This window comes from Panthera leo, chromosome C2 (assembly GCF_018350215.1).
Source record: "Panthera leo isolate Ple1 chromosome C2, P.leo_Ple1_pat1.1, whole genome shotgun sequence".
Classification (NCBI taxonomy): Eukaryota; Metazoa; Chordata; class Mammalia; order Carnivora; family Felidae; genus Panthera; species Panthera leo.
Window position 1 is genome coordinate 149,183,266 of NC_056687.1, and position 24,183 is coordinate 149,207,448.

The 24,183-nt window shown below is 42.6% G+C and overlaps 1 protein-coding gene across 16 annotated transcripts in view; it reads left to right on the top strand.

Moving 5' to 3' along the window:
• The window catches only part of ULK4 (unc-51 like kinase 4), a 570,273-nt gene that overhangs the window by 244,472 nt on the left and 301,618 nt on the right, over positions 1-24,183 (top strand). For 13 of the 16 annotated variants that reach the window (XR_006206962.1, XM_042954274.1, XM_042954282.1 and 10 more), the window contains one exon: positions 24,027-24,075. The exons of 2 other annotated variants lie outside the window; for them this stretch is intronic. Coding sequence is in view for 13 of the 14 variants with exons in the window: in XM_042954274.1 (XP_042810208.1) it covers positions 24,027-24,075 (49 nt within the window). In the remaining variant the exon portion in view is untranslated. Of the gene's footprint in view, positions 1-103; positions 180-24,026; positions 24,076-24,183 lie in introns of those variants that run through there. One more of the 16 variants, XM_042954285.1, reaches the window with a different exon arrangement.

Consider the following 24,183-nt stretch of genomic DNA (forward strand, 5'->3'; position numbering starts at 1 on the left):
TTACACAGCTAAATATTTCCTCTCATGAAATATCAGCAAGTGAAATAACGATGTAATACAGTGAAACTTTATTGTTAACCTTAGAATGAATTGATTTCCCCAGAAATAATTTCCTGCTTCTCGGGTTGCCTATGGATGTCAGAAAGCCTGACCGTGAGAAGTAAGTCAATCTCTGAGTCTGTGCGCCTCCCGTTTCCATCCTAGGGTCACTCTTCTGTGGCTTTCCCATTTATTCTTTACTAGCACCCACAGAATAAAACCCGGGGTCTCTCCAACAGGCTCTGAGCCTTTGAGCGTCCATTTTCATGGTCTCTTGCCTCTTTTGTGGACATAGCCCATGTCCTAGTGTTCCCATCCACTTGTTCAACTTGAGGACATATCAACACTTCTTACTAAAGTACAGTCATTTCAGGGGTTAAAGCAAGCTCAGAAGATTTAAAATAAAATACTGAGCGATTTTGAGTTGGCTCCTTTCATCGGTTTCTTGAATCAAGAGCTTTATTTTTTTGTTTTCCATTCTCTCTGCCTTGATTTGGGATTATTGTGTTGCACACTCGTTCAGCGTGTATATTACTGGTACTTAAATATGAGTTGAAAAGAATTCGGAAATTAAATTTGTCCCAGTGATCAACTTTGATGGGGTATTTTGTGTACTTCCACTGAGATTATCCTTTTAACAGTTACAAGCATAAAATTTTGTTTTGCGCTTAGAAAGTTTGGCATTTTATATTTTCCGGGAAGGTGCTTTTTCTTCCACCTGCTAGTGGTTGTTAGCGGTCTTTGAAAACTGATAGTAGAATAGCACCTTGCAATCTAAAGTGGGTGGTTTCAGTTTACTTTTTTGGTGTGACATTTACATTGAAGGAAGCCAGTTGGAGTTTATTGTACACTTTTGCGAATAGCGACCCCCCCGCTCCCCGTTGTGTATTGCAGAGCAGGGTTCAATCTGAGGGGGTTTCAATACAGCCTTTTGTGTTTCACAAGATGTCCTTAGGTCTGTTGACTTACCCTTGTCACCTCACGCAGAGATTGGCCAAGTGTGGTCCACAGCGCCAGTCAGCTTGCAGCCTGTTTTTGCGCGGCCTGTGAGGTAAGAGTGGTGTTGATGTTTGTAAAGATTTGTGAAACGTACATACAAACACAGGTGCGTATGAGACGGAGTCCTGGTGTCGGGCAAAGCCTTGGATACTTTCTAGCCCTTTTCACACAATATTTCCTGACCCCTGATCTAAAGGAATAAAACTTTTTTGGGGGAGGGTCTTTATTCAAATGAATATAGAAATACTAGAATTTCAGGGATGTTATGGGAATTTGGAGATGATCTGGGTGTTTTAAAATGTATATGTATATTTTTCTTATTCAGGTGTGGTGAGGTCCACAGATTAGGAGAAAACTGCCCTTGAAAAGATAGCTTGTTATCGTCACAGATCCAAAGGTGGGGGCACACCACGCTGAAGGTGGTCACCTTTGGATGCAACGGGGTCAGTCAAGGGGCAGAGGAAGTTAGAAGAAAATGGGGACAAAGAGCCCTTCTTATAGTTTACAAATGAAGGAAGGGCTGAGCAGGTTTAGGATGGACTAGTTTGAATAATTTCACCAGGCCTTAGGGGTGTAGGGGCTACCTCTCGTCATCAGGTTCCTGGCCCTGGAGTGAAGGGGGCCCAGCTCTGGTCCAGTACCTGGGAGTATAGGCCCGGAGTGGAAGAGAGCCTTAAAGGAGGTGGTTAGTGCTGCTTCACTCTGGATTGGCTGGTTTGAATAGGAAGGGCAAGTTCAAAGTCAGCGGAAAGGCAAGCTCTCTTGTTTGCTGTCTCTGAGAAGTAGTTGGCCCTGGGAGAGGCATTCCCTCTGGAGTTAGCAAGGCCTCAAGATGCGAAAGAAACAAAAATACGGAATAAAAAGACATGATTAGTGTACTGGGCTAATATGCCCATTTTACACGTGGGGGAAATGAGGTCCCAGAGGGAATTTGTATGCCCCAAACCCCAAGACAGTTTGAAGAAGATCAGGTTTTGGATCCGACTTCCTGGGCCATTGCTGTCTATAGTCCCCAGCAGAGCCACTTTTAAGAACAGACTCAAGCGGATATCACAGTGGGCTTTGGAGTCCTACCGCGTTAAGTTTCACCGTATCACGTTTACTTACGAGAGTGGTCCAGCTGCTCAACACAGTCGCCCTCACTGTCACGTGGGTCTGTTAATCACAAATGCATCATTCTCCTTTGTTTCCCTCTGCCGTGGTCACCAGGTTCTGGCACGCCTCTGATTTTTATTACCGTGGCAGCTCCTGGCACAATTCTGGTTAATAATATGATCCTGGTTCCTGGTTCTGTTGAACCTCTTCCTTTCCTCATTCTCCGAGGTTTGGAACCCTCCTGTGCTGGTGACTTAAACCATACTGACTGGGTTGAAACCCCTCCTTATTATGTGAATCATGCTATAAGTCATCACCATATCCCCTGTACAAATGTTAAGTCTTTGTTAGCACGCATGGAGTCACCATGAAATTACTTCTCTCGTCCCACCCCAGCATTCTGTTTTTGATAGAATTAGGGAAGAACACCAACCTAAAACCTTAGGAGCTTACCCAAGGCATTCTCTTTTCCTTGGTGATGTGTGAGGAAAATCAACCGTAGTCAAAATCTGTTTGGACGTTATGTTTTCAGAAAGAAAGAAACTCTTGAGTGATTTTTTGTCTGCTACAGGTGGAAGTATGTACTTCTGCTTATTTTCTTCCATTATCTTGCTTACGACCACAGAGCTTTATCCTAAGTTCATGGCGAGTTGGTAAATATTTCATTGCTTATCCTTATTGTGTGAGGTTCAGTTGGGTCCACTGGGACAGTTCGGCTCTTTTGTTAGAAACAACTTGGTCTTTTGAATATTCTCCCAGCAGCCCATATGCTGGAGACTTCTTCATTCCAGTTTTCCTGTCCGACTTGCACGGGCTCAGTGACAGCTTTCCTTATAGAGACGCAGGCAGCGCCTGGCTGAGAGTCCCACGTGCTGATGTCTCTGGCCACATGGCACCCAGAATTGAGCCACTCACTGCATGTCGTGTCAGAAGTTGAAGTGTTTAGTCACGGCGGCCCCTGGTATTTTGGGGGCTACAATCAACGATAATTCACAGTTCCTCCCTTCTGGATTTAAATAGATGTTCAGAGATCTCATCGTCTTTAACACAACAACACCTAACATTTTTCCTTGAAATATTTCCTTACTTGCCCACAGGAAAATCCATTTGCTTCTTTTTTGGTTCTCCACAGAATCTCTTGAAGTTTTGCAGGTTTTTTTTTTTTTTTAAGTTTATTTATTTATTTTGAGAGAGAGCATGAGCAGAGGAGGGGGAGAGGGAGGGAGAGAGAGAGAGAGAAGATCCCAAGCAGGCTGAGTACTGTCAGCATGAAGCCTGACACAGGGCTCGATCCCTCAAAGTGTGAGATCGTGACCTGAGCTGAAACCAAGAGTCGGATGCTCTACCAGCTGAATCACCCAGGTGACCCTAACGTTTTGCAGTTTATTTCCATCATAACATTAGGGAATTTCAGGGCAGAGTAAGCTTTGATATTTTTCTTTCTGCATGAAATTTAATATTCATTGATTCCTTGAGTCATCTCACAAATAGTTGTGTTCACTGAGGTAGAACAGACACGGTCCTAGTTTTCATGAAGCTGATGATTCCATGGGGATCACAGACGATAAACAAGGAGATCGATAAAAAAAAATCATAATTTCAGCTAGTGATACAAATGGCATAAAGAGCAGAAAGCAGGGTTAGAGAATGGGGGTGATGGGTTGGGGCCCGCTGTTTTCGAGACGGTGCTCAGAGCTTCCCTTCCCAGGGAAGGGAGGTGCCTGGCTGTGTTAATGCTACCTTCATTAGTAGAGAAACAGGCCTCGGATTTCCGGAGACTTTCAGAGGAAGGGAAAACTCCCCAGTGTCACATGCTCCCGAGAGTGTCAGTCAGATGAGGATGGAGAAGGGACCATTATAGAGGCCACAGGAGTAGCTTCCTCGGGGTCATTTTCAGTGGCATGTGGGGCAAAAGCCTGGCGGAGTTCCTCGAGGAGGGGATGATGAAGGCGAGACGGGGAGCCTCAGTAGTTCTAGAGAGAGTTTTGCTATTAAGGGGAGCTGAAAAATGGGGAGCTGGAAGGAGATGTGGGGTCCCAGGAACTTCTTGTTTTTAAGGAACTTGCTCTTTTTAAGATGAGCCATCTTTTAGAGACATTCCTGTGTGGACGAGAATGAGCTAGTGCAGAGGCTGGTTGACTACAGTTTATGGGCCAAATCCAGCCCACCTGCTTTTGTAAATATAATATCAGAACACAGCCACTGGGCCTTGTTTATTGTCTGTGGCTGCTTCTGCGTTACGGTGGCACAGCTGAGCAGTTTTGAAAGAGCCCACGTGGCCTGCAGAGCCACAAGTACTTCACTTCAGTCCCTTTCCTGGAGAAGTTGGCCTGACTCTTGATCTCTGGAGAAGGGTAAAAACGATGAAGCAAGAGGGTAAGTAGTGGATTACTCCACAGACGTCCTTGCCCCTAGGGGGTGTCCCCTGCGGTATTTGCTAAGGGAGAAGTAATGGAACCCCTGCAAGCCTGGAGGGGTCATTGAGCGGGGGAGTTAGGAAGTGGCCTTCTGCTTTTGGGAGGCTTGCGAGTGAGACTTTTGAGGTGTTTGCCGTCAGTAGTCTCCTAAACCTGTAGAAACCGGGTGTGTGAGGGCAGGATAAGAAAAGTGTTTGGAAGCGATGAGGTCAAGGAATTGGATCTCTATTTGGATAACTGGAAACTATGTTATATGTTCCCGTTTTGAGAATATTTCTGAAAACAATACTAATATCGTACTTGAAGACTTGTTTATATATTTCTGTTTGGGGCTGTTGTCATCTGTTACTATTGTTTCCTACTTTAAGATAGATAGTAAAAATGGGACTGTGGCCACTGAAAAATTTTTTTGTGGTGACCATTATTTTTATGAGTTCCTCTCTTCACTCTTGCCTTTAAAACGATTGAGTAATAATTACTTTCCCTGTGGAAAAAAGTGTTATACATTTTCCTTAATAAACTATTTAAGTGTGTTTGGAATTATTGTTTATTTTTAGCCCTCTCAGGACAGAGGGACTCACCTGTTTGGGGATCTCAGTCTTCTCTGGAACCCTTCTTCGAGAAGTGGGTTGTAGCCTTGGTTTTCTGGGCTTCAGGGGCAGTGTTTTTTATGCATTAAGGGTTGTATATGTTATTGGGGCATTCCTACACATTGTCCCTGGATTCCTGCTTAAAGTGAGTGTCATCTAGTTCGCTTGCTACATACAAACCTAGCATGTGCATTAGAGCTCAGTTGTACTGTGCCCTTGGCCATATTTTATCATCGGCTCATTATTTGCTCAGACTTACGCATCTGGGGCCAGACTTTGGGGCTGTGACTGTCCGTGTGTTTCCTAGCGAAGCTTGGCCGAGCCCTGGAGGAGTGGGCAGTGCCGGCAGCCCACACATCCCTAATTATCTTCTCCTCACTTCCTCACTGTCAACAGCCCTAGGCTTGTTGGACCTCTAGACAGGGCCAGAGACTGTTCCGCAAACTCTGGGGTCATTGTGGAGGTGACACGGAAGCAGTGTGAAAGTCATGGTACTCAAATCGTTACTTGACTGCGGGAGGTCTAACCTGGGCTGTCAGAGCGTGATGTAAATTCCGGGGCGAGATTACAAACCTGAGCAGTAGAGCTTTGGGCTTGGTTCCGCCGCAGGCTCTTCGATTGAGTAGGAATTCTAAGAGAAATGACTGAGTCGTAGAGAGCAAGCTTTCTGTGGGGTTTTTGTAAACAGTTGTGTGTGTGTGAGTGTACAGTGAGCTTTTGCAGCTTGTTCAGTGGGGAGGTGAAAGCTTGAAGTGGCCTGTGTGCCACTTCATAGTGCGGGGTGGGAGAGGCAGTGCCCACGAGTAGATGGCTGTTACGGTGGCACCGGGCAGACCTGTCCTTCGCAAGCCTTCAAGGCCATCAGCCGTCTAAACATTGATACCCTTCAGTGCAATACTTGGCTTCTCACGTACACATCGGGTGTGGCATCAAAGCATTCGGCTTTATTTTCTGCCATGATAAACAGGTTTCCAGTTCTCCATCCAGCCATCATAGGCGTCATTATCTTCAGGATTTAAAAGGCATAGTCTTTAAATTACTTGTCTGTTTCACATCAGATTAACATCTTTATTTGATTGGTTCGTTAAGGGATGTGTAGAGATGACAGTTGAACCAGTTGCCTTGGACTAGAATATTAATGTCAGATAGGTGTATTTTGGCTGATAGATACTTATTTGTCTTTGCTTGGTGGGAGTTTCCAACTCCTGATTGGCTTCTTTGATTTTTGACTTACCACTTAATGCCTTCTGGCTCTTTTGTCCTTGTAAAACACATTTATTTTGTTTCTGATGGTGTTAAAATGTGCAGCACTGAACACAGTGGCAAAGGGGGAAGATAGTGCCGTCTTGCTATAAAGCATTTCTATGGCGCCCTTATATTGCGTGTTTATATGGTTATTGGGTCTCTTTATGAATCATACGGTTAATTTGCAAGCCCTTATTATTTGGTTTTTACAGCCAGAAAAACCATCCGCGTAGAAATAATAGCTAAACCAAGTCTCTTGGTAGGATCACTGTACCTTCTAAAGTCTGAAGGAATCAATCCCTTGGTAACATTTGGCAGATATTCGCATCAGAGTTCCGTTTTAGTGTTTTCACTGCTGTGGCGATTTACTAAGGTAATTTACCAGTTCAGAAATAACACAGTACTTGCAGTACAGGCTCATTTTTGTTGTTGTTTATCTACTCTTGATAAAGCCGTGCTCTCTGTGAATGTATTGTGTACCCCGTCACTGTCAACTCCAGAGAACGACGTGAAGCCGGGATGCATGGAATGTAACATGAGGCATAAAGCACAGACTCCCAGTTTATTTCTCGTGTCTCAACACCCGAGTCCTCCTCCTTATCAAGTCTTTTGATTTTATGTGATGACAGTTATTGGTCAGAATATATTGCAGTGTTTGCTGTACAGAAGGGGCCTTTGTGATGGAATTAAAGAGTGTGAGAGCTGCCAGACTAAACAGTGGTCTGAGTTTCAAATGTTCTGTGACTTTCTTGGCACAGTTCTATTGCCATCTCGAACATGTGTTATCACTTAGGATTCTTTGCCATAGAGTGTTACGTAGGAAAAAACCCCAGGCAGTGAAGGAGACTAACTGTGGCTTTTCAATGAGGTAAATGCCTCTGAGACACCTCATACCCTCAAAATGTACCAGTTTTTTGTGTGTGCATTTTTTTCTGTCTGCTTGGAGTCATAAATCCAGCTTAATGCAACTGTTTACAAAGTAAACAACATGGTCAGCTTTTAGGGACAGACTTCATTAGTTATCTTGAAATTCTGAAGTCAGGTAGCCCAAGGGGAAAATGGACAAAGGGTATGAAGAGGGCATTCCTGACAGTACATATGAAAAAAAGTAACCCTAATTAGTATTCAAGACAATTCCATTAAGATAATAAAAAGATGATATTGGTAGAGTTTTTTTTTTAATGTTTATTTTTGATGTGTGGGGGAGGGGCGGAGAGAGATTCCCAAGCAGGCTCTGTGCTGCTGCAGGGCTCGAACTCCCATATCGTGAGATCATGACTCGAGCTGAGATCAAGAGTCGGACACTTAACTGACTGAGCCACCCAGATGCCCTCAATTTTTTTTAATAGCACTTGTTGCGAGTCTAGTGAAATGTACTCTTTCATAAATTAGTACATCTTTTGTGACATGCAAACTGTCAATATGTATTAAACCTTAAATATCCTTTGATTCCACTTCTAGGAACATATATTAAGAAAACAGTAAAAGATATGCACAAATATTTATATATAAGAATGCCCACTGACACATTATTTAAAACCACAGTGAAAATAAAGATAGCTAGTATCTGTGTTCAAAGAGCTTTTTATGTTCCAGACAGGGCTGGATGCTTCACATTTACTCCTCACCCTCATGAAATGAGGTAGGTAGGCAGTGATATAACGTACAAAGAAAGTAAAGCTTGGAGTTGATGTACTTATCCAGGATCCCAGAGCTAGGACAATTGAGTGAGATTTGAACTCCTTTGAAGTGATCCCTTAACCACTACATTTGTTTTTTTTTTTTCCGCCCCTAGTGCATACTAGTAGAAAGTGGGTCCTTGTTATAGGATCCATCAATATAGGATGAGCTCAATACATTGTAGGTTAGAAAACTATGAAGGTCCAAGAGTTCATATCTTCAGTGAGTATTTAATGATGTGGGGAGATGTTCTTAGTGAGCCGCAGTGTGTGTGGTATGAGTTGACCATTTCTTCCCACCCTCTATTCTGCTGTAATATATCTTAAATTAGGCAGATGCCAGTTCTGATGCCAGATCCATTATGGGCTTTGAGAGTGGCTGTCAGAAAATTGCTTCACCAACCTGTGTTTCAGTGTCTCCCTCTGTAAGTGTCCTTAGGCATTAAATGAGGTGTGACTGCAAGGGACGGAGTACATGCACAAGAAATGGTAGCTGTTATTTTCCAGATGAGGTTGATCCTATGCCTTATATGAATAGAAAAAAAAAAAAGCAACTAATACATCAGAACTTACTAATGAGTTTTTTAAGTTTATTACTTTGAAAGAGAGCGCAGGAGCGCAGTGGGGAGGGACAGAGAGGGGGAGAGAGAGAGAGAGAGAGAGAGAGAGAGAATCCCAATCAGGCTCCACACTGCCAGGGCAGAGCCCGATGCCAGGCTCGAACTCATGAAGCATGAGATCATAACCTGAGCCGATCCAGAGTTGGACGCTTAACCGACTGAGCTCTCCAGGCGCCCCTTATTAATGATTTTTTTTATAGCACTGCGATTGCAATATTTTCGTTGTAATGTAATATAATTTTCTATTTTTCCCAAAGGTAACATTCAATAAAATACTATATTTTATGCTCCTCTATTTCTGTATTTCACATAAATAATTTTATATAAATAGCTATGTAAAATTAAGATTTTCCTACAATTTGATTTGTAGGAGGTTTTATTTTTTTTTTTTTTTTTTTATTTATTTATTTTTTTTTTTAAATTTTTTTTTTTTTTTTTTCAACGTTTTTTATTTTATTTTTGGGACAGAGAGAGACAGAGCATGAACGGGGGAGGGGCAGAGAGAGAGGGAGACACAGAATCGGAAACAGGCTCCAGGCTCCGAGCCATCAGCCCAGAGCCTGACGCGGGGCTCGAACTCACGGACCGCGAGATCGTGACCTGGCTGAAGTCGGACGCTTAACCGACTGCGCCACCCAGGCGCCCCTGTAGGAGGTTTTATAAGCTAATACCAATACTATGTTATATTGAAGTTTTATAATAAACTTTAACTGGTAGAGTAGATCCTCCTACCTTGTTCTTTTTCCATTTGTTTGCTTATATTCAATTTATTTAAACTATAAAAAACTCAAAACAGTTCACACATTTCTCCTATACCTGCCCGACCCTCACCTCTGGCAACCACCAATCTTTTCTCTGTGTCCGTGAGCTTGGTTTTGTGTGTTTTGTTTGTTTTGTTTAGGTTCTAAATTTAAGTGAGATCATATAGAAATCACCTTTGTCTGACTTATTTTAGTTACCATAATGCCCTCAAGGTCCATCCATATTGTCAGAAGTGGCAAGATCTTTATTTCTTTTTTAATGGCTGAACTTTTAAATATTCCACCGTATGTCTATGTGTGTGTGTGTGTGTGTGTGTGTGTGTGTGTGTGTGTGTGTGTATACACCACATCTTTATCCATTTATCTCTCAATGAACACTTGTGCTTTTGTATCTTGGCTATTGTAAAGAGTGCTGTGTTGAACATGAGGGTGCAGATATCTTCAAATGAGTGTTTTCGTTTTCTTTGAATAAATACCCAGAAGTGGAATTGCTGGATCCTATGATAGTCCGGGTTTTTTTTTTTTAATGTTTGTTTTATTTATTTTTGAGAGAGAGAGAGTACGAGAGGGGAAGGGGCAGAGAGAGAGGGAAACGGAGAATCCCAAGCAGGCTCTGTGCTGTGAGTGTAGAACCTGACATGGAACTCAAACCCACAAACCATGAGATCATGAGCTGAAACCAAGAGTTGGACGCTTAACTCACCGAGCCATCCAGGTGCCCCTTAATACGATTTTTAAACTATTTATACGTTGGTGTTTTTTTTTTTTTTTTCTCTTTTTTTTAGTCTGCAAGTGGAGGAGAGGGAAAGAGGGAGAGAAAGAGAATCTTAAGAGAATCTAATCCATGCTAAGCACGGAGCCTGATGGAGGGGCTCAATCCCACAACCCTGGGATCATGGCCAGAACCAAAATCAAGAGTTGGACACTAAATCGACTGAGCCACTTAGGTGGCTCTAATATGATTTTTAATAATTATTTTCTATAATCAGGAAAAACCACCTATTTGTTTAACACACATACTCATATAGGCTGGTGGTTCTTATTAAACATTAATGTTGGGACACCTGGGAGGGCTCATTTGATTGAGCATCGGACTCTTGATTTAGGTTCAGGTCATGGTCTCATGGTTCATGGGTTGGAGCCCTGCATCGGGCTCTGTGTTGACAGTGCAGAGCCTGCTTGGGATTCTCTGTCTCCCTCTCTCTCTGCCCCTTCCCTGTTTGCACGCTTTCTCTGTCTCTGTCTCTGTCTCTCTCTCAAATAAATAAATAAAACATTAACATTAATGGCAATCCATAACCTATCTTGTGGTTTTCAAGGTCAGCAAGGTAGCCTTTGGTTCAGTGGCTTCAAGTTGATCATTACTCTGTTTGTTTGTTTGTTTGTTAGGTGGAAAGTATTATGCTAAGTGAAATAAGTCCATCAGAGAAAGAAAAATACCATATGATTTCACTCATTTGTGGAATTTAAGAATTTAAGAAATTTAAGAAACAAAACATGTGAACGTACAGGAAGAGGGAAAAAAAGGAGAAAGGGAAACAAACCACAAGAGACTTTTAATGATAGAGAACAAACTGAGGGTTGATGGAGGGAGATGGGTGGGAGATGGGCTAGATGGGCGTTGAGCATTAAGAGGGACACTTGTGATGATCACTGGGTGTTGTATGTAAGTGATGAATCACTGAATTCTACTCCTGAAACCAATATTGTGCTGTATGTTAACTAAAATTTAAATTAAATTAAATTAAAAAAAAAAAAAAGAAACAGCTTCCTGAAATGAGTGTGGGGAGTTATTCAGTATAATACAGTATAATTTTTGGAAACTGGGACTGACCCTAAGATCTGAACAGGGTATTAAACTGTTCTTTTTGACTCTCTTCCATTCCACCCCATTGATCTCCTTGCTTCCTACATTCTTTGAAGATGGACACCACTGAGATGTTTCCTTCCTGCCACATCTTGAAATGATGGTGTGCCTTGGGGTTTCTGCCCTCATTCTACTTGTCGCTCTTCTTTCAGAATGTAATTCATTTTCTTATCCAGAGTAGCTTTTCCCTCTGTGTATTATAGTATCTTAGAGCAGTTCACATCATGAACTTGGAAACTAATGTGCTGTGTTACCTTGGATAAAGTTCAATGTTAGTTTTCTTCTCTTTAGAACAAGGTTACTCATTCCTACCTCACCTTAATCATGACCACCATGGTAAGTGAGAGGTAAAGCACTCACTACATCGAGTGCACGGGTGGGCAGTGCTCTATGAGTGAGGTTGCTCGCTGTGATGTGCATTTTTCTGGTCGTGGTCATGGTGGTAGCCTCCAGGTAGGACACATCAAGTACCTGGTGTCATTGTGTATTTCTTCTCTTTCTCCCCTGGATCCAGTAGATTTTGAAATCCTACGGATATAACTCACTGATATTTCTCCTTTTCCTTTTCCCATTTACTCCTGCTTCGTGTTGATCGCCTCATATTTTGAGAGTCGTCATTATCAGCTAACTGATCCTCCTTTTTGTTTCCAGCCCATCCTCTTCACTGTAACCCGAATAAACATTGTAAAAACAGAAAGCTGGTAATGACATCATTTTGCCTAATCAGCCCCTTAGTAGCACCCAGTCACCTAGAGCAACGCTTGGCAAACTTTCTATAAAAGGCCAGATAGTAAATATTTTAGGCATTGCTGGCCATATGGACCCTGTTGCAGCTACTCAGCTCTGCCATTGCAGCGTAAAAGCAGCCAGAGACCGCGTGTAAATGAATGAGAATGGTTGTGTTTCAATAAAACTTATAAAAACTGAAATTTGAATTTCATGCTGTTTCATACGTGATAAAATATTCTTTGATTCCCCCCCCCCCCCTCCAGCTCCCAAGCATCTAGAAACGTAACAACCATTCATAGCTTGTGGGCCATAGAAATGCTCGTGGCCACAAATATGCCTGTTCACCTGCTTGTCGCTGCCTGTAATGAGCTCATCCCGTTTTTGCTCTTGGTCATGCTCTTTCCCTTGTCCAGGACATACTTCATCCCTGCCTGTCCTCCTCCCCCTTCATCCACTGACTGCCTGTCAATAACCTCCTCCTCTTTCGAGGTTCAACTCAAGTGGTACCTGCCCCATGGGGTGTGATCCAAGCTGCCTGGGTTTATATCTCAGCCCCCTCCTTGGCACTTGACCGATTTACTTCCTCATATCTCAGTTTCTTATGTGAAACAAAACAATCATCGTCATTATCATCATCATCATATTACCTGATTGCTAAGATTTTCTTTTTCTTTGTTCAACTCCATTGAGTTACCACATGCACAGCCCTGGGACTATGGTCTACTTATTAACTGTGTGATCTGTGTTTACCACTGTTGTCATCATTGGTTTCACATTGAAGCCTCTGTTATGCTTCTCAGCCAGAAAAGACTACAGCTGACGGTTGGACAACATGGGTTTGAACTGTGCAGGTCTGCTCATATGTGGATATTTTCCAATAAATACGGTACAGTGTTGGAAACGTGTTTTCTCTTCCTTATGATTTCCTTAACAGTTTTTTCTCTAGCTTGCTTTATTGTACGAATACGGTATATAATACATAAAACATACAAAACATGTGTTAATGGGCTGTTTATGTTATGAGGCTTCAGATCAACAGTAGGCTATTGGTAGTTACATTTTGGGGGAGTCAGAAGTTACACATGGATTTTTCAACTATGCAGGGGGTCAGTGCCCACACATCCTGTGTTACTCAAGGGTCAACTGTATTTTCTGTTGTCCCATCTGTACTCTTTTTTTTTTTTTTTTTAAGATTTTATTTTTAAGTAATCTCTACTCCTAACGTGGGGCTCGAACTTACAACCCCAAGATCAAGAGCCAATTATTCTAGCTGAGCCATCAGGTGCTCCCCTTCTCTCCCTGTTTAGACATCTGTCCTAGCACTTAGAATACTTGATATGCCTCTAACTTAGCTCAATGCATGGCACCTAATGGGTACAGTAATGTTAATAAATAACGAATGAGTGAAAAAAAAAAGAGACATATCTTAGCCTGACTTCAAGTAAATTAAAAAAAAAAAAATCTCTTACATTTCATTAAGTAACAGGACAAAAAGAGACCATAGAAAATAAATAGTTTCATTAAATTGAAAAGAATTTCAGAATTAGCTCTTATACAATGGCTCTTTTTTAGTGTTGGGCTCATGTCTGTAGGGACAAGAGATGCTGGCCACATGTGAAAACTGGTTGTTCTCCTAGAGATTTGTCTCTGGTTTGTGCCCCTGCCAGTCCTTTATCTTACTTGTCTTACTAATAGTGCTGCTTTTGGTTCAGTCCCCTCCTTGCTTTGGTGCAAGAAGCAGTGTGCTTCTTGGTGGTATGAATGTAGAGCTTTGTGACCAGTACAGAATCATGTCTTGGGGAGAGTGCCAAGGATTCAAAGCAGTATTGGAGATAAGAGAGCAGCCATAGAGCCATAGGTTCAGAAAGGCAAAGGGTGAGGGCTCAGGACCCAGGCAGACAGAAAAGATGTGGGAATGTGGGGCCAAAGCCCTTGGCTGGTTAACAAAAATGTTGCCTGTGTAGGGACAGTTAGTGTAAATCCCTGGGCAGAATGTGACTTTCAGGCACCTTGTAGCATCTGGGAGTCAGTGATATTTAAAAAAAAATTTTTTTTTAAATGTTTATTCTTGAGAGAGAGAGAGAGAGAGAGAAAGGCAGAGAGGCAGAGAGAGAGGGAGACACAGAATCGGAAGCAGGCTCCAGGCTCTGAGCTGTCAGCACAGAGCCCGATGCGGGGCTCAAACCTATGAACCGGGAGATCGTGACTCGAGCCAAAGTCAGACACTTAACCGACTGAACCACCTAGGCACCCTAGAGTCAGGGATTTTTTGTACATGAGTGCTGTGTACCGTGTGGAGATCCTCTGGGTATAGCTGTTCTGTCTCACCTTCTGTACTTTGTATGATAGAAACAATCTCGGGCCTCGTTTCGTTCAACAGATGTGGGTCATCACAGGCCTGTGTTGGGTATCTGTTGAGGTAATGGGTACAAAAGCTTTTTGCAAAGTCGCTAATGTAATATACTTTTAAAATTTCTGTATGAATCTCCTTTCTATTGGAAAACACTTGCTTTTTGCTTAACCATAGTTTCTTACTAAAACTCCTATCGTTTTCATGCTCTTTGAGGCAATGGGAGATTCTGTACGTGGGAGGTACGTTCTGGAATAGCCTTGTAGTCCAACAATTCTAAGACTTTCTCAGCCAATGAAGCAGTCGGCTTTATAAGTTGAATTCAGTTAATTTTTATGTCGTGTATATATATTTTTTGCCCACTGGGGTATAAACTTCTTCAAGGAAAAGATACAATGCTTACCCATATGAAGGACTCTGTAGATCTTTATAAAATGACCAGATCTAAACATGTCCTGTGCTAGAGCTGCTGAAATTTCAGCCCTGCCCTTTTCTTGTACAAAATATCTCCTTAGATGTGTACCTTTATTGGTAAATAAATAATTGGTATTCTGCAATTCTGTGCAAGAGGATTAGTGAGCATTGCAGACAAGGGCAAACATTTCAAGGAGAAACATTAGAAATAGCTTGCTCTCAGGCTAGACTTAATATCATACCAAAGCTACACATTATAAAACCATTTCTTTTTGGAGCTGATTCACTGGGCCAATAATTTGAAATTCAGCGTGATGTTAGAGATTTTTTTTTTTGTTTTGAATTTAAAATGGCTGTTGGTACACTAGACTGGCAAATTACGTATGTCATAAGAAATGAAAAAGCTTTGTTTGTTGTCTAGTGCTCAGTTATAAACAAAAAGTAACTCTAAAACTCTTAACCAGCATTGTTGAAGTTTTAAAAAGTTCAGCATCTATTTGGGGTTTCTATATAAGTTGACCAAAAGCAGCTCATTCAAGGAACTAAATATGAATTATTCTTTTATTTTTTATTCATTTTCTAAAAATATGTGTTTAAGGGGCACCTGGGTGTCTCAGTCGCTTAAGCGTCCGACTTCAGCTCAGGTCACGACCTCGTGGTCCGTGAGTTCGAGCCCCACATCGGGCTCTGGGCTGATGGCTCAGAGCCTGGAGCCTGCTTCCGATTCTGTGTCTCCCTCTCTCTCTGCCCCTGCCCCGTTCATGCTCTGTCTCTCTCGGTCTCAAAAATAAATAAAAACAGTAAAAAAAAAAAATTAAAAAAAAAATATGTGTTTACTCTGAGAGAACGAACATGAGTGGAGGAGGGGCAGAGAAATAGGGAAAGCGAGAATTCCAAGCAGGCTCCACGCTGTCTGCGCAGAGCCTGACGTGGGGCTTGATCTCACAAACCGTGAGATCGTGACCTGAGCTGAAATCAAGAGTCAGGTGCTTAACCGACTGAGCCACCCAGGCACTCCTGAATTATGCTTTTAAAAAGGAGGCAAGGATGAGGTGAAATTGGGGTGGTCGGAATTTTCAGACGGCCTTCAAGATTCCCAGAAGGTATATACACACCTCCTCCCGGTTACTCAGCTAAACAGTAATTCAATGCCGCTGTGATGGAATATTGCAGATGTAATTAAGGGCCAAAACTAGTTGGCCGTAGAGTCTGGAGGTCATCCAGCTAGGCTCTACTAATTGCAGGAGTCGTTTAAATCCAGCCTGGAGGACAGAGACTGGGAAGTCAAAGAGATTTGAAGCTCGAGAAGTATTTGACATGGAGGAGAGTCCTCTTTTGCTGGTTTTACAGTTGGGGGAGTCCATGTGCCAAGGGATGTTGAGTGGCCTGTAGGATATGAGAGGGACCTGTGTCTGGTAGCCAGCGTGGAAAGAGGGACTTCAGGCCTACCAGGAACTGAATTCTGTCCACAAGACTGTGGTTGAAAACATATCCCCTCGTCCCCCGGCCTCCAAAGGGGAAGTCAGTTCCAGATCCCTGTGCTCTGAGCAGATAACCCAGCCATGCTGAGCTAGGCTTCTGACTACGGGACTTTGAATTAATGAATGGGTGTTGCTTTAAGCCACTAAGTTTGTGCTAATTTGTTATTCAGCAATAGAAAACAAATACGAGGCTCCCGAGGCTCCTGTTACGATCCTTTGGATTGCTGTAGTAGCCTATCAACTGTTCTCTCTGGTTCTAAACTAATGTTACTCACGCTGTCTGTGGTGAAGAAACCGTTTTTAAAATTTCAGTGTGTTACAGGCCAGTGCAGTGGCGGCTTGAGTCTTACAAAGATGGCTACAGAAGTCTCTCCCATCCCACATGCTCTTCCTTCACTCTCCCATCGGGAGTTGTCTGTGTTTCTCCTCCACTTGAGGCTGGGCTGAGCTTAATGACGGGCTTGTAACCATTGAGAATGCAGTGCAAGTGATGATACCAGGGAGAAAAGCCCAGACAGCTTCCACACGGTTGTTTAGCAGTGCTCCCTCTCGGCACCCGGCTGCCATGCTGTGAGAGGCCAAGCCACTTGGAGAGGAGAGCAGTAGGTGATCCAGTGGGCAGAATTAGCCGAGCCTTCCTTGAGTCACCTCATGTGGCGTGTGAGCGAAGAAGGCTTCGAGATGCCTACGGCCCCCCCAGCTGTTCTCGTCACCCGAGCCTTTGTGTCTTCCCAGCTGACATCAGGGAACAAGGATAGGTCATCTCAGTGTGCCCTGTCCAGATCCACGACCCATCGATTCTCTAGCATCTTAAAGTAATTACTGCTTTATGACGCTAAGTTTGGGATCGTTTCTTATGCGGCAACAGATAACCAGAATAAATATTTTCAGAAAATATGATGAAAGTGAAATCTAACAAAGGCACTCAGAATATAAGCAGAAGTCATACAGTGTCACTTCCATGCTGCACTATCGGTCAAAGCAGTTCCAAACCTGCCCAGATTCAGGGGGAGAGGACACGGATCCCACTTCTCAAGAGAGGAGAGTCAGAGCACTTGGGAGCCATAAAACAAAAACTAAACAAAACAAACACAAAAAAACTTTTAATATTGAAATACTTTTAGACTCACGGAAAAGTTATAAAAGTAGTACAAAGAATTTCCTTATGCCTTTCACCCAGTTTCCACTGATGTTGGCATCTTATGGAACTGTAGCAGTTATCAAAACCAGGAAATTAACATTAATATAATAGTATTGACTATCTGCATATCTTATTCCAGTGTTACCAGTTTTCTCACTAATGTCCATTTTCTAGTTCCGGGTGTCATGTAGGGTCCCACATTGCATTTAGGCTTCTCCTCTCTGGTAGGAGTCCCCCCAGTTGGGGACAGCTCCTCACTCTTGTCTTTTATGGCTTTAACACTTTTGAAGTGCACTGGCTAGTAACTTTGTAGGATGCCACTCAATTTGGGCGTGGCACTTTTCATGATTACATTGAGGTTTGTAGTCTTGGCAAATGTACCCGAGAAGCGATGGTGTGTCCTCCTCAGTGCACGGTATCAGGGCATACGTGATGTCATTGTCTCATTTCTAGTGACGTGAAATGTGCTCCCTTCGTTAAGGTGGTGCCTGCCAGGTTTCTCCAACGTAAATGTCTTTGTGGGGAACGATTTTGAGGCTATGCAAATATCCTGGTTTTCATCCTATTTTGGTGGGGTCACTTTGTATACTGCTGCAAAGTTCTTATCCCAACACACAGAAACTCAGTCTTTCAAATTTCACTAGTTGTCTTGTCCCAGACCTGTGATGGTCTGTAGGCCGGCTCTGGTCTGCAGACCATTCTTTGAGTAGGAATGTTCTAGACTGCACTCCTTCCCCCCAGTCATTTTCCCCCATTACTGTCAGATTGGAGTTTGAACAGCAGATCGTACTGTGTCATTCTCCTGCTTAAAATCCTTCATAAACTTCCTGTAACCAGTGGTTACAGATAAAACCCAGATAAAACCCAGAGTTCTTGGCATGACATTCAAGGCTGCATCATTCTGCTCTATCTTGCACATTGTCCTGTCACTACTTAGACTGCCCCGTCCCTCCTGCTCCCCCTTTCCACGTAGGTACACTTCAGTTGAATCGGCCAGTTCTTTCAAGGCTCATAAACACCTCTTTTCACCAGTCTGGGCTCGCTGGGTTTTCCCCAGGTCCATTCTCTTGTCACCTGTGTACACATCCATGATAGAAGTTAATTCTGTTTGTGTCTCTAAGCCATTTGACTCTGAGTTTGAAGGCACAGATTTTGAGTGTATAAGATTTGCCCATGGCACATGCTCAATGGTGTTAGTCATAATTGAGTACTGAGATAGTTTTCAGGGAAAAAAAAAATCTCTAGCACTAAGTAAAGTCTGTATCACAACGTGGATTGTTAAAATGCAGGGACAGTAGATGGAGAAACCCTCCGGGGGCGGCGGGGGGCAGGGGGGGGATGGATAGTGTTCCTAATGGATACGGCCAACCATGGAGATGGAGAGTCTTGACTTCTGGTCCTTGCTTCGTGTGTATTGTCTTTACCCACGTGGGTAGGTAAAAACTGCAAGCCAGAGAGCGAACCTGACAGTGCAGGTCCACAGACCGACCCTGGTGTCTCCCAGACCCATCGAATCACTGTCGGGGCTACTTGCTTTGTTTTGCAACATGAGCCAGAACAGACAGAGATCCTTTCCTTCCCCTCCTTCTGGCTCCTCTTTTCTCTGAATACTTAGAAGTATGGTGGGGTAGGTCGGGGGACTTCAGGTCCTTTTAATTCTTGTTCCTGGTTCATCCCTACATAGTCTCTATGTTTTAAAGGAAAGTTGAAAAATGTTAACAAAGCTTTTGCAGCAACGTGGATGAACTGGAAGGGACTATGCTGAGTGAAATAAGTCAGAGAAGGACAGTCATCGTATGTTTTCACTCATAAGTGGATCTTGAGAAACTTAGCAGAAGACCATGGGGGAAGGGAAGGGGAAAAATAGTTACAAACAGAGAGGGAGGGAGGCAAACCATAAGAGACTCTTAAATACAGAGAACAATCTGAGGGTGGATGGGGGCTAGGGGAGTGGGGGAAGGTGGGTGATGGGCATTGAGGAGGGCACTTGCTGGGATGAGCACTGGGTATTGTATGGAAGCGATGAACCACGGGAATCTACCCCCAAAACCAAGAGCACACTTTACACACTGTATGTTAGCCAATTTGACTATGAATTATATTTTTAAAAAAGGATGAAATTCAGCCCAACTCACTTCTGTAGCTCTCTGAACAGAAGCAGAGGCATCTCCCTATTTCTACTTTTCCTACCTAAATTGCACCTAGTCATTTATATCTAACCATCGCTAATTTATTTTATATTTAGCCTGAACTGTCAAGCATCAGTAAATAAAACTTTTAAGAAGTTTCCCAATGCCAAGGGCAACCAACACTTACTTTAGGTACAGGAGGGAGTCAGAATGTCAAACAATGTATCCTAAAGGTTTTCCTAAGTGTATTCAAAATTTGCTAATTCAAACAGCACCCTCTTGGTTAATAATATGAACAGATATACAAAATCCCGGTGAATCTGCTGAGTCAAAATTTTGTAAGGAAAACTCTTTAAGCACATCCCACCTATTATTAAATTGTACTGTTAAGGGGAAGAAAGAAAACAAAGAAGGCCTGTCCCTGAACCCTCCCCCTGTCCCTGCCAAAAAAGAAAAAACAAAAACCAAAAAAAAAACCCCAAAAAACTGTTTCCAGTGGTCCAGTGAACTACTTTTGGGGAGGGCAGTTTATTTCAGTTTTCATCTGGAATTACTTAAAATCAGTGTGCTTAAGAGGGCTAACATAAAGAAAGAAAAGTATGCTGTGATGTAGTTAATATCTTCATAGTCCTTTGAAGATTAGGGATAATTTCAGAAAGATCTCTTTTTGTTTGTTTTTGGTTTTAAAAAAAATCTAGATAAATCTTTTTATTTCCTGTCCTTCAGGTTGTCCATAGACCATAGAAGTTTTATTATTTTAGAATGTAGGGATGTAACAGGCTCATGTAGTAAAATGATACTGGTGATTTAAAATGTTAAAAAACCTTTTTTTTTAGTGTTTAGTTTTGAGAGAGAGAGAAGGACACAGATGCAAGTGGGGGAGGGACAGAGAGAGAGGGAGACACAGTATCCAAAGCAGCCTCCAGCTCTGAACGGGCAGCACAGAGCCCCATGAGGGGCCCGAACTCGGGAACCATGAGATTATGGCCTGAGCCGAAGTCGGACGCTTCACCGACGGAGACCCTCCCTACAGGTGCCCCGCTACTCGTGATTTAAAATCATGGTGACTGACTGCTGAACAGATCCCCCAACTGAGATAGACTTTTGCAGAAGTCTATTATGATGACTTAAGATTTGCTGCCTGAATAATTCCCGGGGATTCAGCCACATCAGCTTTCTTTGGAGGTAAGCCTCATCCTCCCTGGTCTGCAGAGGCCTGAGCGCTGGGGCTGCTCTCCAGAGTACAAATTAAAGGAAGAAAGCTCTGAGTAGTTTGCTTCGTTACTTGCAGCATACTGAGGGTTTGATCATTTGAGACCCAAGCCACTAATTGGGCCTATGGTGGTATGAGAGGAGGTGGTTAAAATGAAGAGACAGATTTTTAAAAATCAAAGTGTAAGAGCATATTGAAGGCAAGTGAATATTGTGTCCGAAGTTGTCTAAAATCTGTGGATTTCAGATGCTTAACTACGACCCACATAAGAGAAATGCATTTTGCATCACCATCCAGTATACACGCCTGTAGACCTGTAACCGAAACAGAAATGTCATCGAACGACACCCTATGTGACAGCTTTGGGTAGTCTCTATGTTATTATGTTTAATCAAGAAAATGCTAGTCAATAGCCAGCGAACTCCTCCTATTGCCCACTTATTGCCCACTGCCCACAGTCTGGAAAAGACACTGCCTTAGATCTTCGTAAACATTTGCAGCCCTCCTTGCTCCGGACTGGCTAAGTTGTTTTTGGGAATTTACACTTGCGGTTTAGTTCATGAGTCATGGAAAATGTCATAGAAGTGTTGTGTTTTTTAAAAACGAAAAGTGCTTTTATTTAGCTTGAGCTCCCTTTTTATTTACCAGACGTGGCTCTGAATTATGTCAGCCCGATCAGAGAACGACAATTGTTGTGGTTGGTGGTATTCAGAAAAATGTGAGGGCCTGGCGTGTTAGAACCGATAGTTAGTTGAAGGGGGCTGGAGTAGTAGTCCCGGCCAGCCTGCTCATCGTGCAAAAGCCCAGAGAAGGACTAGTTGTAATCCATAAGAATGGGTTATGGATCCTAGTAGTGGCATATATTTAAAAATACTGTCAGGAGGGGCACCTGGGTGGCTCAGTCGGTTAAGCGTGTCTGACTTCAGCCCAGGTCATCACGATCTCATGGTTGTGGGTTCGAGCCCCATATCAGGCTCTGTGCTGACAGTCAGCTTTGGATTCTGTGTCTCCCTCTCTCTCTGCCTCTCCTCCCCCTCAAAAATAAATAAACATTAAAAAAAAAAAATACCGTCAGGAGGGTGCCGGTATTGTGAGCAGATGTTCCTGGACCTGAATGTTGGGGGAGAGGGTAGAAGAAGCAGCTGTCACCTATAGGTTCCATTGGAGAAGAAGTGGGGCCCGTGTCCCCGGGACTTTGTGGGTTTGGGTGCCAGGGCAGCTCTGAGAAATACGCTTAGCTGTTTCAGCCTGGGCCTAATAAGAGTATAGATCGTAAACATTTAGAAAAAAAATTTTTAATGTTTATTTATTTTTGAGAGAGACAGAGCACGAGCAGGGGAGGGACAGAGAGAGAGGGAGACACAGAATCCGAAGCAGGCTCCAGGCTCTGAGCCGTCAGCTCAGAGCCCGACGTGGGGCTTGAACCCACGAACCATGAGATCATGACCTGAGCCAAAGTCTGACGCTTAACCGACTGAACCACCCATGTGCCCCCCCCTTTATTTATTTATTTATTTATTTTTTCTTCAAAGATCATAAACGTTTTTATTTATTTATTTTTTCCAATGTTATTTATTTATTTATTTATTTATTTATTTATTTATTTATTTATTTTTGGGACAGAGAGAGACAGAGCATGAACGGGGGAGGGGCAGAGAGAGAGGGAGACACAGAATCGGAAACAGGCTCCAGGCTCCGAGCCATCGGCCCAGAGCCTGACGCGGGGCTCGAACTCACGGACCGCGAGATCGTGACCTGGCTGAAGTCGGACGCTTAACCGACTGCGCCACCCAGGCGCCCATAAACGTTTTTAAAGCACAGTTTAGGAAGAGGGATGGTCACCATCTCAGGAGCTGAGGAAGTAGACTGGGAACGTGCCGGCCTGAGGCTGTGTGTGGTCTCGAGTCCGTGCATTTCCCGTCCTGCCCAGGCATTAGGTGGGGAGCTTTGGCCTCACATCTGAGCCTTCAGTTGCCCAGGAAAGTGAGAGACTGTACATGAGTTTGATATCTGTAGTCAAAATCTTATCCCCTAGTATATTGGAACTGCAAAAGTAATCGCATTTACTTCTGCTAGACACTGGGGGCTTTCTAAGCGCTCCAGTCTTTGGGACTTCTTTCTGTATCTCACTTTCTCATAACACATATTAAAAACACCCCGACCTTTTTTTTTTGGCGTGTCTCATAGGCTTCTCTTTTAGCAGTGTGTTATCATAGACAAACAAGCTCGAGGGAGGCCAGATGATAAATTCCCTTCCTATCTACCGGGCAATTTCTGTGAAACAGACAAACCGCACACACCCACAATGAAGGCAACATGCTTGTCTTCAGTGCTGTGGTTTATCATCCAAAGTAAATGCTAATAAGATGAAGGCATCTGATTTATTTTTAAAACTGAATGAGGAGGGATCAACAGATTATAGCTTATGGGCCAAATATGGCACATACCTGTTTTTGTAAATAAAATTTTATTGGAACACAACCATGCCTATTCATTTATGTATTATTTATGATGACTTGTACATTATAGTGACCGAGTTAAGTGGTTGCTGTAGAGACTGTGTGGCCGACCAAAGCCTACAATCTTTGCCATCTGACCCTTTACAGAGAAACGTTTACTGCCACAGACCAAAGGAATATTTAGAGACTGAAGTGTTGTTTTAATAAGAACTGTTACTTTTGAATTGAGGCTATTTTCTCTTAAATCGCATGAAAAAAATCTTTTGTTACAATAGATAATAATTAACTAGTTTTGATGAGGGAAAGGTCCCAAAGTCTTGATTAGGGTCTACTTTTTTTTTTTAAGTAAAAGATTAAAAATCATTATACATTAATTCATTAGTGCTGAGAAGATAGCTAATGAGGCATATATGAAAGATTACAGTGTAGCACACTTACAATTTAACTGTGCGGTGAGGGCTGGTTACATTATTTCGGCTAGCATTGCCTATTTTCATAGCCTTAATGAGAGTTGTGAATTTTAATTAATTCTTACATTTATAAATGTCAGTCTATTTGAGATTTTACTTGCTACAGACCAGTAAGGCTAAGCTAATAGTCACTTGCAAAGAAGCCCCATATTTCTTGTATTTAATAGGGGTAGTTCAGTGTATTAAAAATGAATATAATCATCTGTTTTTCGGGCACAGAACTTAAGCAATGAAAGCGGGGGCTGTGGTAATCTTTATCAGGGCAGCAGTTTAAATACGAGTTATCTAATGTGTGCTTATCTTTTTATTTTTATTTTTTTTTTAACAGACTTGTGGAAGAGAGCAAACTGATCCCACTCATTTTTGAAGTAATTCTGGTAAGAAGGGAAACGTGTACCTGAAATTCAAGTGAAATTTTAAGAATGTTAAGGTTTTTTTTTTTTTTTTTTTAATTTTTTTTTTTCAATGTTTTTTATTTATTTTTG